The 18,991-nt window shown below is 40.5% G+C and overlaps 1 protein-coding gene across 2 annotated transcripts in view; it reads right to left on the bottom strand.

Annotated features, from left to right (window-relative positions):
• The window catches only part of MAP3K15 (mitogen-activated protein kinase kinase kinase 15), a 116,122-nt gene that overhangs the window by 49,907 nt on the left and 47,224 nt on the right, over nt 1-18,991 (bottom strand). For both annotated transcript variants that reach the window (XM_084844049.1, XM_084844050.1), the window contains 2 exons: nt 16,588-16,756; nt 12,870-12,976 (listed from right to left, as the gene is read on the bottom strand). In XM_084844049.1, coding sequence (XP_084700175.1) covers nt 12,870-12,976; nt 16,588-16,756 — 276 coding nt within the window. The remainder of the gene's footprint in view (nt 1-12,869; nt 12,977-16,587; nt 16,757-18,991) is intronic.

Here is an 18,991-nt window from a genome sequence, read left to right as displayed (position 1 = left end):
AGCAAACCAAACATTCTTCCGAAGGAGATGGAGGATCGAAGCCATCGTGGTCATTCTAAATTTCTTGGGAGTAATAAGCGTGTTCAAGTTCCTCAAATCCATGATGGGATGGAGGCCTCCGTCCTGTTCCACTACAGTGAAATACTAGGAAAAGAAACCATCCCACAGCTGGTATGGAAGGCCTCTTTGTTTTACTCCCTTTTGGAGCCGTGTGGTCGTTTCCAGGAGAAGTGCCTGAGACAGTGGTGGGGTTAACTGAAACAACACCCAGTTGGGGAAGGGTGTGAAACTCTATCATGTAACCCCAACTGATTATACTTAACTCCCAGCTGTCTGTTATTATTTTCCACGTGGGCAGGAAACAAGCCAGAACAAGCCAAAGAAAGACTGGCTGGGGAGGCTTGGGACAGCAATCATCAGAAAGTCAAAGCCGCCGCTTAGAGGAAGTATCGACCCCGACGATACTTTGAAGATGGAGTGGTCTGCTTCTTCTGCCATGGAGGAGGCTGGTATCGTGGCTAATGATCAAACTGCTGCTTGGTCACGTACGGTTGGTGACAGAACCACCTGCGTGACTTGTATTGGTGCTGTGGAGGTTGAGGACCTAAACCCATTTTTGGGGTGATCATCTTCACTTTCTGGACAGAGTCCACTTGTTCATCAGTTTTGGCATTAAAGAGTCCTTCACTATCAAAGGGCAAATCCTCAATTCGCAATCAGGCCTTAGGAGTTAAGCCCACGGACCACAACCACGCATGCCTCCATGGGGCGATCACACCAACCATTGACTTGGCACTGCAGTCAGTTTCATGACAGGAACTGTTAATCTGCTGCCTTGACAACTTGACAGCCTCTGCATGAAAAACTCTGGTGAGATCCCTTTGGCCCTCCGGGAGATAAGCGCAAAGAGAGTCCATTTTCTCCCATATGAAGAGTTGGTATATGGCCATCATGGCCTGATAGTCACCACATGGAGACTGAGGGCAGCAGAAGATACACTTGCCTCCTCAAAAAATCCAACCTTCTATGCTCCTTGTCAACAGGCAAAGCATGAACCTTCTGCAACTCTCCTTGCACCAACTCCAGAATAATGGAATTCCGTTGTGGATGTAAATATAGAAATGTGATGTCCTTCTCTTGCACCATAGAGGGACTTGAGCTGCTTAGACATCAGTGCCATCGAAGATGGGGCCTTCCATGATTGCTGCACTGTTTGGGGGAGAGTTGGGAGGAAGGGGACCACTATTGGTTTCGACAATTCAGTATGGCCTGCATCAAAAAAGGCTTCTGAATATGCTGCTCCAGTTGTTGTACTTCAATACCCAATGACTGGGACATTCTGCTAACTTGTTCAGAAAAATTAAATATGTCCTCCGAAGGAGAAGTTGCCTCCTGCAGTCCTGCTACATCATCTGGAGAGGAAACAGAAGGTGGAACAGAGGAGTATGAAGAAGAATTGGACTGGTAATCCTCAGCCAAATTGTGAGGCAAAGCTCGTCGAGGAGCCAGGTCTGGAGGAAGGCACCACAGGCGAAGGTGGCAACTGTTGCCACCTTCGCCTGTGGTGCCTTCCTCCAGACCTGGCTTGGCCACTACTGACTGGCTCCATACCAAGGATGAGGATCAAGGAGGTACAGGTGGAGGTGGAACAAACTCATCTCCTGTGGGATGATGAGAAATAGTCGCCAATGGCTGAAGATGATACCGAGGCGAGGTTGCTCCAAGGTATCTGGTTTCATCATAGTGATATTCTTGATCCCGAGAACAATGCCAGTCCTCAAAGGAGTAACATCTTGGCAGTGGATAAGACCATTTGGAACTTCTATCCCAATTACCATGAGGAGACCTGGACCTCTCCCTATATTGAGATCCATAATGCTGGCCACCATAAGGAGACCTGAATGCATCAGAAGGATGGAAACGATACTCTTGGTCCTGGGGAGGGGACAGCAATCGACGTCGAGGAACCTCATGTCTCACTGAAGAAGACAACTGATGATCTCCAGATGGGGGAGTTTCTCGGTCCCGAGAAACCAGCTGCTGAGGGGACTACTCTAAGATTTCACCCTCTGATGCCATATAATTGGCTCCATCACAGAAGTGGGCAGTACCGACGAAAGTACACGTATATGTGAATCCAGTAAAGGAGGAGGTGTTGGAACTTTTGGTTTTGAAGGCTTATCACCAACCCTCTTTTTCTTTTGCTTCTTGAGGCTATCAGATCCTGACTTTGGAACCTTATCCTTTTTCGAAAACTTCCTCACTACCAAAAGTGCTACAGAGCACCCCGGAGTCATAAGATCAACCTGCTCAGCAGAACTAGCAGGCACTGTCTTCTCCTTTACACAAGAGTTGGCTGAGTTTTTTGGATCTGTAGCCAACAAAGCCCTTCTCCACAGCTTTGCTTTGAGCCTGTCGGATCTATTCTTCCATGCCTGTTTGGTGAATGACTGGCACAAAGAACAAGTGTCAGGTAAATGGCCCTCAACCAAGCAAAAAAGGCAAAAACAGTGAGGGTCAGTGGGGGGCAACTTACTCCCACATTTGACGCAGTTACGGAATGGGGCCTTTGTGGCCATAAGAAGACTACAGCCGTGGTAGATGACAAAAAGACAAACAGATGATTTGTAAAAAAAAAACAACACACACCCCAAAAGGTATGAAGACAACTAGAAAAGATTAAAACAGAGAAAAAAGCTAACTAGGACCTCAGCACCAGTGTAAAAACACTGCCAAAAAGTTATCCACAAACAGGGGAATCTCCCAAAGAGGCTACCGCTAGGCAGTCAAAAGAGAACTGAGGGAATGGGCAGGAACCTGATGGGGCACGCACAGTGGAGAGGGTTCCCACTAAAATGTTCCTCTGCTTTAGAAGTTTCCCGAACGAGGCTCAGCACAGGTGCAGAGCCCATGTGTGTGATGCACTGAGACCACGAAGAACAATGTGGATTTTGTTTACTATATCAGTTTGCCTGTATTTAACCATGAACAGTAAGTCGTATAGGTCTTACAGACTAAATAAATGTGAGACTCACTCTCACTGTTTACATAAAAATGACACATCTATGTGAAAAAAAGGAAAACATTTGCAAGTAAAAGCAAACAATACTTTGCAGCTTAAAAGCCACTTCAAAACATCCTGCTAATCTCCAATGAAGTTTAAATATTTATCAACCAGTATCACATCTGCTGATGAGTTGCTGATCCCAAAGTATCTAGGAAGATGCTTATATTAAAAACCATTGTATTGGTGATGTCAAACAAGTCAGCAACAGGTAAACTTTTCTGGTACTTTTCCACTCTTATCCATGAAGAGGAGATAATTTATATTAGCTTCTGAATAAATTCAAAGATAATAAAAGGATAACTATGACATCACTGTGCAAACATCCTTCTAGGCCTGTTTGCCTATTGACAGAATAATTTCCCTGCAGAAGTTCTAGTACAACTATACCGAATATAACTTATTTGTATGAAATTCTCATTATTCAAAAGTAGAGCGAATAAAACTTCTTTAGTCTACATCAGCAGTTCCACATCAGATTATTTAATTACTACTGACCAAAACCTTTCATTAATTTATAATGGAATGAAAGTTCTGTACACATTGCCAGATCAATATACAACTCTAATATCCAATAATGTAAGTGCTTTCCACATTGTGGAGTTCCTTGGATTAAAGAGAATGTATGGTTTTTTGGAAGTGTAGTAAACAGCTGCCACATTTGTTTGCCAAGGTATGGCACACCATTTGTAGCATGTATTGAATCTTTAACAGCAACTGGCACTTTCAATGCTCTACCCCCAACAGGAGCCTTTTTGACTAGAGAGCAGGGTAAAAATGTTTTAAATAAATAAATATAAATAAATGTAACTAAACCCAGTTCTGGAAAATATAACTACGCAAAAACATTGTTCATGCAATGTTGATTTATGAAATGCAATCACAATATTTATAAATTACTTATGTTACGTTTTACTTGAAAGCATTTAAAAACAACCACTGTAGAACAAAACTTGCTGTGCTTAAGCAAACAGAATAATTCCTTCAAAAGGTAAATTCCTATTTGACTCAATACACACCACATGACAAAAAAATATTCCTTTTCCCTTCACTAGGTGTTTGGTCAGATTCTATAAACTATTAGAATGGGGAGAAAGAAGAGAGGGATGATGATAAATAGCAGCTTGGTTCAGATGTCACATTTTTATTTATTTATTCCATTTAGCAGACATCCAAAAGCTGTCGTTATCTGGGCCAGTTCACATGTAACAACAGCTGTCAGGGATGAGTGGGAGAGTGCGGGTGCACTGCCTGCAATGCATCAGCCACTTCCACTTTTAATCAACAACCTACGATCGGCTCATTCATAGGTTGTTGAGTGTGACATGTGAATCCACACTGATGGGTTGCGTAGGGGCTAAATAACCCATTGGTCCAGATTTGCACATCATGCTCAACGACCTACAAACAGGCTGATTGTAGGTTGTTGATTAAAAGTGGAAGTGATTTGCATGTGGGAAGCAGTGTACTCATTCTCTCCCACTTGTGCATGACAACCCAATGGTTGTTTAAACCATTGTGTTACAAAGTACCCAAAATTCTGTTGATCTGGGAAACTGTGGCCTGTACTGGGACTAAGGTTTTTTGGTCTTGGAGAAGGGCAGAAAAATAGGTCCCATAGGATGTTAAGGACTTGCACAACCCAAGAGGAGATGCAGACTTCTTGCATAAACTTTCTGGCCAGCCACTGTGCTCTGATTGTCTTAACTGCTCAGTTAACACTTGCAAATTTCAGGTCTTGCCTCAGGACAACAACAACAGAAGCCCCCACCATGAAAATATTTTATGCTGATTTCTAACCTTCCTGTTTAAGCCAAATAGAAAGAAAAATAAAGAATTCAAAGCTGTAGGACCCTGAAAACCCAATATTGTGTAAGCAAGCATGCCTACATGACTCTTTTGTCACCTTTGCTTAAGACCATCGCTAGGGCTGTACGAAACCCCACTTACCTGGCTCCGCTACGTAGATACTTACGTAGCCTATCACGGCAAAAGACAGGGACGCAAATGGCGTAGCGGCTGCCATTTGCAGCTGCAGCAGCCCGGAAGATGACCCGGAGCCGCTGCTGCAGCTGCCGCCACCACCGCCAGGTAGGTATGTTCTGGAGATTTCAGGAGGTGGCGGGGGGGGTAGTTCATTCCGCCACAGACTATGGGGGGGGGCCGGATTCTAAAGAATCTGGCCTCACTGGAGTCCGTGGCGGAATTCTCCAATATCCCTAACCATCACCAAACCCCCCCTGGCTATCTTGCTCACCTAGACCTGTAAAAGCCAGAAATATGCACCCATCGACTCCCATCCTTTTCTCACATCAGGAAAGACAGAGAATCCCATTGTCTTCTTTCTTCCCTTAATGTCTGACACCTAAAAATCCATTCTCCCACATCCTTGAGTAATCTTGTATGAAAGATTTGTTTTGTTTTATTCTGTTTACTACATCCTGAGAGAAAAAGGATAAAAACAGCAACTGAAATTCATAGAACAAGCAGTGAGAGAAAGAAGACTCCTTCCATCCTTTCTGCTCAGAAGAGCAACTCCACCCCCTTTTCCTCCCTTCTTGCTCCCCTTCCTTCCCAGAGAAAGAACTCAACAGAGCTTCCCATCACTTCACATGCCAGCAGATAAGGAGAGGTAAATCCCTGCATCATCTTTTCTTCCCCTTCTCTCCCTTTCCTTCCCTTTTCCTAATATTCCACCCAATACCAAACTCCAAAACTCCTAGGCTTTAGCTCTTTCTCCATCCACTTTTCCCCCAAACCCTGCATTTGCTCTAAAACTCTCTCTCAATCCCCCCAGTCTGTTACTCCCCCATTCAAATCATCGCAAGCTAAGAGTTCTCCCCCCTCCACATTCTCCCTCCTACACACACACACGCTTTTCTATGCATTCCAGTGTACTTCACTATTGACTTTAAATGCTTATCTTTAACCTTCTGAGTGTTAATGTATGATTCTAATTCCCCAAAAGTATGTATAGTTCCCCTGATGTGTGATTTTAATTCATTTTAAATTCCTCTTTAATAAATCAAAGAATTGCTTTCAAATACCTTGTTGTGGTTTCTGACTCTCTCAATTTTGGGGTGTATCAGGTTTTCCTAAGCGCCCAGAGTTCATTGCCAAAAGATCCCTCAAGTATGTGTTTGGTTTACATGTATGTAATATGTCTATGTAAATTAAAGCATTCTTCATAACAATTGTCTGTTACGTGCGAACCAGGTCACTGAAAATGCTTCCTGGCTCAACCATGATTATGTTTGATCTAGTTTGATCCTGGTAGATCCTGGTTCGCAATCGTGTTTTGTAGGGAGCAATAACCCAATTTTCTGTTTCACTTGTCATGGCAAAGTGTGGTTTAACAAATCAGGAAATCTTTACTTAAGCTGAGCATGTGAGGGGAGAAATGAGCACTCACGTTTGTTGCTCATTCCTTACCGAATAAACAATATTGGATGGGGAATGTGACATTTGAGCTGGTCCATATTCTCTTTAGGCATCCTAAATCATACAGTGAACCAATACATTTTAAACAATGTTTGGACTTCAATTTCTCAAAACAAAGACACACTCTACTCAAAGAGATGAAGGTAGTTACCAAGGCAAGGTGTAAATTCTTCGTAATTCCTAATGTCCTTTCAGTGAATTTCTTTACTGGGAAAGAGGCAGAATGCCAGCCAGCCACTCCCAACGTGCTGCACGAGGACTTGCATCCTTACAGGTATTCCCCTTATGTGTTACTTGATTGTACAATTCGTCAACAGAGTAAACTGCCACATTTTGTGGACATTTTGACATCTTTGTTTTGGGGCCTAATTTTCCTAGGAGGCCAGCCTGAAATCTATTAAACCTTTTGTCTTTGATATGTCTTAATTATATATATTAACACTCAAATAACTTTGTAGTGGGAAGGAAATAAAGAAGCAGACAGCAACAGTAGATACTATACAGGCCACAAATTTATTTTAAAAATATGGCATTAACACTAAAAATTAAGGTCCATATGAAAGCAGTGGCAGCTGCAATAACCATGTTTCATAACCAAGGAGACTGGCACAGAGTTACCATAAGGTATCCCCTAGATAGCAGTCAGTTTGTCCTGGAGCCACCGTCTTCCTCACATGGAGATATGAAATAGGTAAGTGTAAGGGAGGTTTCCCTTTTGGGGCACAACCAACCTGTGTTGGTTGTACCATGCCTTCACTATCACATACATCATTCCCATCCATATACTGATACAGCTATTTGACTGTATTTCTATCTTTACCACAACCAAGATGGCCCTTCCTAGGACCTTCCCATGCTGCTGGTGTTTTCAGAAATGGTTCAAGCAAATTCAAATGAGTGTGCGCCTAGAAGTCTTGTATTATGGAGGTTGAATACATTACATATCATACAAAGCAATGGTAAGTGAGAGTATTATATGGATTTCTCATTTTAGGACCTATGTTGCCTTACCCATGTAGATATGGACATAGCTTAGATTATAACCAAACTCCTTCAGCTATTCTAGACACCAAATGTTTCCTACAATAGGAAAAAAATGTAGGACTGAATACACAATCCTATGCAAATACTGCCCAAGTGTGACAATTCAAGAAAAAGAAGAAATGTATGTCAGTGGCAGATGAATTTAAGAATGAGAAATGCATGTGGGCACATTTGGTGTAGGTATATAAATGAAAGTCTAGGATGTTTAGCTAAATGAAAAAATATTGAATGTGTATGAGAGTCTGAGATGGAGGTTCTGAGTTCCACCAGATTTTTAGGCTATAAAAATCAATGTTCTACATCCACAAACAAATGTAAAGCTTTGTGGAAACATCATATGTTTTATTTTTTGGAAGCCCTGGACTCTTGAATGAGAAGGTCAGGTAAAAAGGCTTATAAATATTTTGCCTCATGGCTACTTGGGATAATAAGTGAGACAAAAATGCAGGCTATTTCTTTTAAACTATGCAATTCTTTTAGAAACAGAAATGATTCACATATTCATATACCTACCAAAATTTTTGTATGCCTGCTATTCCCACCGTACAGACACACATCTGAAGGGATCATTTCAGGTGAAACATCACTGAAGCAGTCCCACAACTGCTAGGTATATTATCAGAAATTATCTCTTTGGATCTGTGCCGGTATGCCTTCTTAAGAGGTACCATGCATACAAAAAAATTATACTTTATCAGAATAAATATGTATATAAATCCACTCATCACCATGTAACTCTGGCAATTAGTTTATTTCTCCTTCTTAGATGGTGTTTATGAACCACGCATTAAAAACGTGGTTGTTCAGGCACACATTTGGGGTGGGTTAAGGTATTTTTAGAAACAAGTTGTAAAGTAGAATTTTATTGTTTTAAAATTGTATTGCTGTACATCGCCCAGAATGGCCGGGTGACCGGCCAGATGGGCGATTAAGAAATTCAATAAATAAATAAAATAGATATCACCTTTAACAGAATACAAAAAATGGTACCTTCTTCTTATGCCCTCTATAAGTAGTTTTAAGTTAATCAAAGAATCTATGCCATTGTTTTATGTACAATCTGTCTACAAACAGGCCATTGTCCTCCTTCCAAGATATATTATTTTAAATAATTATTCAGTGAAAACATTGGAACTCCCCAACAAAAAAATGCCACTTTATAATTTGGCATGCATAGTTAGAGGCATTTTTGCTTGGATTTCAAATTTCAAAAGTACTGCATGTATTCTTGAGCTTTGCATACTTGCTTCAATGGAAATATAAAGGCAAACAATACTGTTGGTTACACTGAAACACTCAAAGTTTCTAGTCACTACCAACATCTAAACTATAGATTTTTTCCCCTACAAGGATATTCACAGATTCCCACCAAAACTTTTGAATAATCTCTTGTCATAATGACTTGGTTTGCACAATCAAAGCAAGTCACTTATTTAAGCCATGGTGGCTTGTTTAAATTGGTGGCATGTGCCGGGTGCCATTAATCTAATTACCTGCCCAGGTGCAGCTTGTCATGTTGTCTGAACCAGGGCTGTATAGCTTGTTTGATGGAAAAGCAGTCCTCAAACAATCCAACAACAGGCACCACTGATTTAAACAAGACTTGTTTGATCATGTGAACTGGATCAATGTATTTCAATAGATTTCGCATAATGGAGACTACTGGAGCTGAATTTGAAGTGTGTTTTGTGTGTGTGTGTGTGGGGGGGGATCTTCATATCCTGCCTTTTAAACCAGCAATATACACACACACACACACACACACACACGTTTTGTTATGACAGCTCTGCTGCTGGACACAAGATCTGCAACAAAATGGTTTTTTAAGTGAAGTACATTGTTGCCACATGCAGTCAGTGCTGATAAGGCAGACAAAACACACATTATGGGTGTGACTCAGATTGGTACTCATCCACAGTAAACAGCTGGTTGGCATAATATAACTATGTAACAATCCTATCTGAAGTTTGCCCCCCTTCCAAAGTAAACCAAAACTGGTTAAGTGCTGAACCACTGGAACATCTCATCACCCTGCGAGATGGTATGGTGTAACATTACATATAAGCATACATTGTTCAGAAGCTCCGAAATGTGCCCACACACAAAAAACCACCTGGAGCTTTTTCAGTTCCCTTTATCTTATAGATTAGGAGAGAGAGACAGAGAGAGAGAGACAGACAGATGCATATAATATCCTTATGTTGACCAGAAATTGTCCTATCATACTACTCATAACTTCTTTTCCTTGGAAAAGGTTTAACAGCTGAAAGAGACTCTGAGGTGTTGGGTTAAAGAGTATATGTTTTTAGTCCTGGCACTGAGTCTGGTGATCTTTTCATCATGTTTATCTACGGATAGTATTTAGGCTATAACTTCAGCCTAGAAACAGGTGTCACCAACAGTTTATCCAAGTTATCATGTATAAATATAACCTCAGTGCCAGATTGCACAGTAAGTAAAATACAGGACAGCTGAGCCTACAATAAGTATGATTAAGGCATTCACAAAGTAATTGGTGTTTAAAATAAGTACACACAGCATTTTCATATTGTGGTGCAGGGGTGCACAACCTTTTTGGCCCCGAGAGCCACATGAGATGCTGGGTTGGGAGCCGCACAGATGTGCACAGGCACACACAACTATGCATGCACCTATCACAGCAACCCTGACACAGAGTGCGGAAAGAGCAATCTGTATGAGGATGTCTAGAGCAGGGAGTGGAGAGCCTCTTCTAAACTACCCTCCCTACCAATTCTGACACAGAAAGCTCTCCATTCCCTCCCCAGAGGTCCTCATACAGATTGCTCTTTCCTCACTAGGAGCAACAGTACAATCATCAAGAAAAGGGGAGGCAAGGGGAACACTGGCAGTGGGGGAGGGATCAGAGCACTCTGGGAACCACAGGCTATGCACCTCTGTTGAGGTGCAAACAATCTAAAATAACTTGGGTTGGTCTTAAACTGAAGTTGTACTATGATAATACAGCTTACCTTACATTAAACATTACTGGAAATAGCTTCACAGTAATTTTTGCTTACCTTTCCTAAATGAGAAAGTGTTTATAGATTCAGGTTACAAGGAAAGCCAGCAAAGGTAAACATACTCACATGTCTGTCAGAGCACAATTTACACATTAAAACTTTATATATATTTGTGTTCAGCCTCAACATTGAAAAAAATCATATGTAAAATAATAAACTGACAAATAGTATTAAACTAGTTTATAAAAGGCAATTTTTGAAGCTGTGTGGGGAGCAACAGAATCACAACCCAGTACAGATCAATGACTGGGTTCAGACAACACGATAACCCACACTCAAAGGCTGAGTATAGGTTAAGTGCGGGTTGTCAATGAATCATGTTTTTTGGTTGAACGTGAGTTGTTGTGTTGTCTGAACCCAGCCACGCTAACAAACCATGGTTTATTAACCATGAACAACCCACGGTTTGCTGTTGTTAGCAATTTATTAGCGCAACTGGGTTCAGACAATGTGATAACCCACGGTTCAACAACAGCCCATGGTGACAACCCACACTCAACTCATACTCAACCCCTGAGTGTGGATTATCATGTTGTATGCTGCATGGAAGTCAACAAACTACAGTTATGGATCCTGGAGCATATTGTCAGGAACAGTGCATGCACACACAGATGTGGACCATCTCATGTGTTCCTTACAAAGTGCATAGAGTGGACTCAGGTGCACACTCCCTTTTGTCTCTTTACAAAGATAGGAATACATATCTTCATAGAGCAGCTTTCCTCAGCCTCTGGATGAATTGAACTACAACTCCCATCATCACCAGTCAGCATGGCCATGGGCACCAGTTTGAGGAAGGCTGTCATACAGTATCTGAGGCCACTGTATATACATTTCCTCCCTCCTCCCTCATACACTTAAGTGTAATATGTATGAAATTATTGCTGGATTAGGCCTAATGTATTTTTCTTGAATTATAATAACTAATGTAATTTCGCTAGGCACAATTTTTCACTAAGCCACATTGCATACACTCTCCCAGTGCTATAGGTTCCTTTGCAGCAAGTTTTACACTTAACCATCTTAAGTAAATCTGTAATAAACAATGTATGAATAAACATGTAAAATCCAAAGTAGAGTACAGCTAAACATTAGATATTATCACAGTTAAGCTTACCACAACCTCATTGTTCAGCTGCTCTAATTTCTCAAATCAGTTGTTTCTATGAATTGTGAGTGCTTACAAATGAATACGAGTTTCATTTGTTTTACACACAATATTTTTAAACTGCTTTTTGGCCCTAGAAGGGGTCCCCAAAGCCACTCACAAGAGTAAAACAACAACCATTAAACACCACAAAGGATTAGACAATGTAAAGGATTAAAGGCAAAAGTATTCTGAAACACAATAAGGAACAAAGACCTTTGGATAACTTGATATTTGAACACACCTGCTTCAACAGTACTTTCAAGCACAACACAATCAATTTCAATTGCACAAGGAGCATATACTGAAGGTGAGTAGAACAATGTGATCAATTATTCTTGACTGAACTAGATTTCTGTTAAAATGGAGACTGCCTCCTATCTTCTTTTAATGGGAAGTTGTTCTTTATTCTCTACTGTACATGTTGAGTAGGGAAGCACACATAGCAGCCCATTTTGTCTACATCTTACACAGTCTATTACTCTCACTCAGGATTTGTTCAATTTACAATATGCCAAAAAATTAAAATATTGATACATTCAAGTAGCATAGAAATCAGGGGTGGGCAGCCTTTTTGCCCTGAACATCTGCATGCAGCAGTGAATTTGGGCTGAACAAGCAGTAAGCAAGACCTTGAAACGCCCTCCCCCTCCCCCTCCCCCGCTCTTCTCACAACCATTCGTTCTTCCTCTCAGCAAACCTACCCACCTGACGCATTGAGATCCCACTGCATACCTCCCCACTCCCCGCTGTTCAGCTGATAGGGGCTGGAAACTGCTGAGGAGTACACCCATCAGCAGCACCCATCAGCCTGTGATGGGACTGCAGTGATCCCATTGTGTGCCTCCCCCACTGCTCAGCTGGTGGGAACAGATGAGGACTCTGTAGGACTTCAAATATCTTTCTGGAGCAAAGAAGATTAAAGATATATGAACAGTGGAGTGGCTGAAAAGCTATCTGTCTAAGTAGAATGAAACTGGGTTTGGAGATTGGGTGAGAACTTTTCAATCACTTCTCATATAATGAATGTACCAATTTGTAGTTGCAACTATAATTTTAAGTTGCAGATGCCTTTGCGCTAATGGAACAACTACCTTTGCCATAAATGCATACATACTGGGTTTAATCTTACCGATTCAGTGCAAATGCATAGTGAAATTTGATATTGTGCTGATCAGCCAGATCACAAGTAGGGAGCATTTCCAGTGTCTCCACCAGCTTGACCATAGCATCGTAGTCCTAATGACAGTTCATAGGGGAATAAAAGAAAGTATCACTAAACAAAATTCATCCATCAAGTAGTTTTTACTTTTACCTTACTATTTTGTTAAAAGTAACCATGATGTGACTTCCGGTTGGAACCAATGTCGCCCTGGTAGCATCCCACGGGCTCTCCGTGGGAGCTTTCTCAAACAGCTTTTTAAAAGGTTGAAAAACCTTTTCATCTACCCCCTGGAATTAAAAAGGGGGGGCAAGACAGCATCTGGATAACATCTTGGAGAAAAGTACTTCCCACGAGATAGTGGGGGGGCTGGATTCCAGGATTATCTCCCCAGAGCTTTTCCAACACAAAAAGCTGTTCTGAAACTCCTATTTATTAGGAGAAAACAGGGCTGACGTGTTCCATTGTAATATATGCTTTAAGAAATATCAACAACTCCTGAGGGATGATTTAAGAAATTTTAACAATATTTGAGAACATCTGAGGACATGCAAGGTCATTAATTCATGGGGTCACAAAGAGTCGGACACGACTTAACAACTGAACAACAATAACAACAACAATGGCTACACCGAGGAGAAGAAAGGGGCTGGCATCACTGCCAACCCCCATCCCCTCGTACCTCCTGTGTCAAAAGTTTCAAAAACAAAAGATATAGGGGAATTATTTACTCTGATAAAGACTTTATCTTCGCAATTTACGGAGCAAGCCAAAAGACTGGATTTAATCCAAAATTCCATCACCGCCTTGCAAGCAGCTTTGGATCTAATTAATGCATCTTGGCAAAAAATGGAGACGAAAATTAAAGAGCTAGAAGACCGAGTGGCAGGGAATGAAACTTGAATTGAATAGTTTAAAAGAAATAGCCTGCATTTTTGTCTCACTTATTATCCCAAGTAGCCATGAGGCAAAATATTTATAAGCCTTTTTACCTGATCTTCTCATTCAAGAGTCCAGGGCTTCCAAAAAATAAAATATATGATGCTTCCACAAAGCTTTACATTTGTTTGTGGATGTAGAACATTGATTTTTATAGCCTAAAAGTCTGGTGGAACTCAGAACCCCCATCTCAGACTCACATACACATTCAATACTTTTTCATTTAGCTAAACATCCTAGACTTTCATTTATATACCTATACCAAATGTGCCCACATGCATTTCTCATTCTTAAATTCATCTGCCATTGACATACATTTCTTCTTTTTCTTGAATTGTCACAACTTGGGCAGTATTTGCATATGATTGTGTATTCAGTGCTACACTTTTTTTTCTTATTGTAGGAAACATTTGGTGTCTAGAATAGCTGAAAGAGTCTGGTTATAATCTAAGCTATGCCTATATCTACATAGGTAAGGCTTAGCACAACATAGGTCCTAAAACGAGAAATCCATATAAGAAACTACGACACAAGTTTGTTTTAAAAATGTCTCTAACAGAATTTCCCAAATGGAGGCCTTCACGCGAAGATCCAATGTACATGTTATTGGGATTAAAAATCTGTCTAATGATGTTAAATTGCCTATTTGTGTGGATAAACTTCTGCATGAGATACTCCCTGTCCCATCTGATTATTGCTTGATATTGGGCAGGCATTTCGTGTGCCAAATGCTAAAGGGACTGACTATACCATCATAGACCAATTTGCAAAGTCTCCACAAAGAATTATATCCTGCGTTTGGCAAGAGAGGGTGGAAGCCTTTCTTGTTTCCTGGAAACAAGATAAAGTTATGTTATTTCCAGATTACATCAAAGAGGTGGTGAATAAAAGAAGGCAATTCATCAAAGCGAAAAATATGGCAAAACAAATGAACTTACTTAAAATATCCTGCTACACTTTGCATTGTGTCTGAAGGTCAGATGAAGAAGTTTCTAAATCATGAATGGTGGAGGCATGGCTGAATGTAAAAATGCATGAGATTTCTGTTACAGCCCCATAAACTGGAATCTTTAAACAAGCTCTGTTAACTGTTTATGTTTAGTCTACACGATCCAGGCTAGGTCAGAAGAGAAATGATTATACATATATTTGTTTATTCTCTTTCATCTTTCTTCTTTTCTTTCTTTTCTTTTTTATTTCTTTATTCCAAAATAGATATGATATGCTGTATTTAAATATATTGTTTGAGGGTGTATTGTGCACATGCATTTATATATCTAGTATAAAATATATTACTGATTGTTGAAGGTTTATTTTTAAGTATTATTATTATATAACACTATATTTCTTTTTAATCATCATCATCATCATTATTATTAAAATAGGCTACTGGGAATGAACTGTAGGCCTGTTTCTTTGAGATAAGATTGATGATATGATATTGAAATGTAAGGTTGTTTATCAAACTGTAAGCTTGTTGTTATAGATATCATTTTTAAAATAGAATGGCATCAGAGGCTGGGGGGTATTGGAGTTTAAACTTAATCCTTTAAAGGGGAGGGGGAGGGGGAGGGAAAGGGAAAGAAATTTCTTTTCTTTTTCTTTACTTCTTTTCCTTTTTCTTTTCTTTTCTTTTTTGTTATTGTTGTGTCCTCATAAGAATATTGTATTGCTGGGAAATTGCAGTATTGATCTGGTTGTTGGTATTCTTGGTATTGTTTATTTCATTTATAAAGATAAAACAAATAAAAATATATTCCCCCCAAAAAGAGAGAAAAAGTAACCATGATGCTTAAGAAAGATTTGTAGTCTTTCTCTTGGCAGCCATTTCATCCTAGGACAAAGTCTGCTAGCAAGATAGTGGGCATCTCTACACCAGCCTAAAATCCTGCATTTAAAATGGGGCTTTCTGCTTCTGTTTTAAATGCAGGATCACAATTACTTCCTTTTTCACCCACTTCCTTTCTCCCCTCCCCTTTCCCCCTTCTTCTCCCTGTATCTGAGTCTTCCATTAGCTTTTACTGATCTCGCTCCTCTTTTGCAGCTTTTACACTTTTCACGGAGGGAACTCAAGCGGAACACAAGGGGGGGGGGTAATTTGATAGCTCATTATCTGCAATTTATTTAAAAAATGGAACAAAGGGCATTTAGTGCAGGAGATGCCCTGGAGGTACATGACATCATGGAAAGAGCTTGCAAACGTCAGTGAAGGAGCAATCTCAATTGCAGGATAAAAGCTCCGTGTGAAGAAAGGCTTTCTCTACGTACAAGGAAAAAGCACACAACTCTATTGAGGCTAGAATTTATGAACTAATGCAATTCAAAATAGAACTTGTCCTTGCCCGTGTTAATAACCCACTTGTGTTACTCTACGTAAGTGGTTAACATTTCTCTTTACACATTATTTTAATTCCAGCTGGAGACAAGCTCACTGTAAAATTAAAATAGCAGCCTTACAGGTAGGATTGTAGACAATTATAATCTCAAGGGCACTAAGTAAGAGGAACACATTAAATGAAACTCAGATTTGAGATTTAGATAGCAGAAAGTTACATGGTTCATCTTTGTTAACTTGCAAGTCATGATGAGGAGTATCACAGAAAAGGGGACAAAAATTTGCAGCAAATTACTGGCTCTGAAATTAAATGATCATCTTTAAAAACATTCATTTTTAAACCAACAATGGGTAGAAATCCTAATAAAATATTAGGAACTGCGTATTGTGCATTTTATGGTAAATGTAACATACCTGGATATCTCGATATGACAGAAGTAAATTGATTACAATGTCAGAAGTCAGGACTTCAGTATTATCCATACGAAGTTTTATCCTGGCCAGTTCCTTTGCCAGTTCTTCTCCTTGATACTTATCTCTGGCTTTTCTAATGTCATTTAACAAAGTTTCCTTATAATATGTACTAAGGAATTAAGCACAGGGGGGAAAGCATGATGATTTAAATTGCTAAGACTGGGTGAAAGACAACCACCAAAATATTAAAGCTTAGTTTCTCTGGGGAGATATCTCCAGGTGAATATCTAGAATGATACCAAGTACTCTACTGAAACCATCAAGGAACAGAGGGATCCTGTGGCTTCTGTCTAGTTGCGTAAAAATCCCTGTAGAGATTATGTATCAGGGAGAATAAATGGATCAGGACAGAGGTCAGAATGTGCCTGGAAACACCACCCTATGCCCATTTATACCAAGCCTATTCACATACAGCTTTTATGTACATAGCTGCAAAGTGGAAGAAGTTAGACAAGCCTAACATCCTGCACAGAGTAGTATGTAGGCAGATCCCTTTTCAGACCTTCCAATGAATATATACAGGGAAGGAGGCAGACAGAGGCCAAGCCAGTGGGCAATCCCAGTTCCCCTGCATGTTCAGTACATGTGTAATTTAGAAAGTGTAAAAAGGGCTTAAATCACAGTGAACTTGTAGAGGTTAGGAACAGAGCCAGCAGGTATGATCCTGAATGACCTGTCCACATATTCATTCTACGTAATCCTTCATCTGCACAGAGCTAAAGCTGCTATCAGTGCTGAATACTGACACGTTTAAAAAAAGGTGAGAACAAATCTGAATAAAAATGAATAACAGGATGAAAAAAAATGGGATCTGCCACAAAATGTTTCAGTGCAGTTCTTCTGCTCAATGTTCCAGTCAGTCAGGATGCCCTCCTTCATGATACACCATTCCATTCCTTCTCCAACCCAGTTTACTGTCCCCCCACTCCCCCTGCCAACAGTCAGTCAGTATTCCATGGCTGCTGAACCACCTTTATAGGGTGACATTTTTCTCCCTCTCTCATAATACTAGAACCGAAGGTCATCCCATGAAGCTGAATGGTAGGAGATTCAGGACAGATAAAATGAAGTACTTATTTGTACAGTGCATAGTTAAACTATAGAATTCATTACCACAGGATGTAGTGATGGCCACCAATTTGGATGGCTTTAAAAGAGGATTGGATACATTCATGGAAGACAAGGCTATCGATGGCTACTAGTCCTGATGCCTCTGTGCTACCTCCAGTATCAGAGGCAGTAAGCCAACGTACACCAGTTGCTGGGGAATATGGCTGGGAAAGTGCAGTTGCACTCATGCCCTGCTTGTGGATTCCTGGTCGTCGGCTGGTTGGCCACTGTGTGAACAGAATGCTGGACCAGATGGACCCTTGGTCTGATCCAGCATGACTCTTCTTATGATCTTATAGGTCTGATTTTGAAGTTTCCTCCTTGCCTTAGGATTTTTTCTAAAGGATTTTTGTACTTCTGCAAACCTTGGGGTTCTGTCATGCCTGCTGCTATCTCCTCTTGTGTTTGGGTGGTGCTCTTTTGCATATTCAAGCAGAACATCGAAAACTCAACGGCTATACTTCTATAAGAGCTACTTTAAGCAGGTCCAAGGGCCTGCATGAGCTAAGTGGGATTTGTTTTCTTTGCATGGCAGAACTCCATTATGTATCAAACTGGTTTTTTAAAGCTACCCTCCATTTTAAAGGGGTTTTCATGTGGCAGGGCAGGAGGCTGCAGTTTGAGAAAGACAGAACCAATTTCCCCATTGGGAACACAGAATTTGTGTCATTTTTTGAATTCTTGCCAATGTTTAATGTTGGAAAATCCTTACAAACCAAAGTTGAATCTGATCTTTTCTACTTTGAAATATTAGTTTGGTTGTCTAAACTGCACTGAACAAAATGGGACATAACCATTAAACTGAAATCCTGAAGACCTTTGTGAAGTCTTGCAGAGTATCTGGGATCATTAGGAATTATTTACCACTAAATGAACAGATCCTGTCTCTACTGAAAAGGTAAATTTTACAGAACGTGAGTACTGATCCCCCTTCATGGATCACTGCCTTGTTGTGGCAAAGGGGCTTGCGTAACTCAGTGAAGCCATAAGCTATGCCGTGCAGGGCCATCCAAGACGGACAGGTCATGGCAGAGAGTTCTGACAAAATGTGGTCCACTGCAGAAGGAAATGGCAACCCACTCCAGTATTCTTGCCAAGAAAACCCCATGGAATGTATCACGTATCTAAAAGATATGATGCCGGAAGATGAGCCCCTCAGGTCGGAAGGTGTCCAATATACTACTGGGGAAGAGCAGAGGGAAATTCCAAGTAGCACCAGAAAGAGTGAAGCGGC

The sequence above is a fragment of the Heloderma suspectum genome, chromosome 3 (assembly GCF_057233095.1).
Source record: "Heloderma suspectum isolate Gila_16-S chromosome 3, 16-S_ref, whole genome shotgun sequence".
NCBI lineage: Eukaryota > Metazoa > Chordata > Lepidosauria > Squamata > Helodermatidae > Heloderma > Heloderma suspectum.
This window is presented reverse-complemented; position numbering and strand designations above follow the sequence as displayed.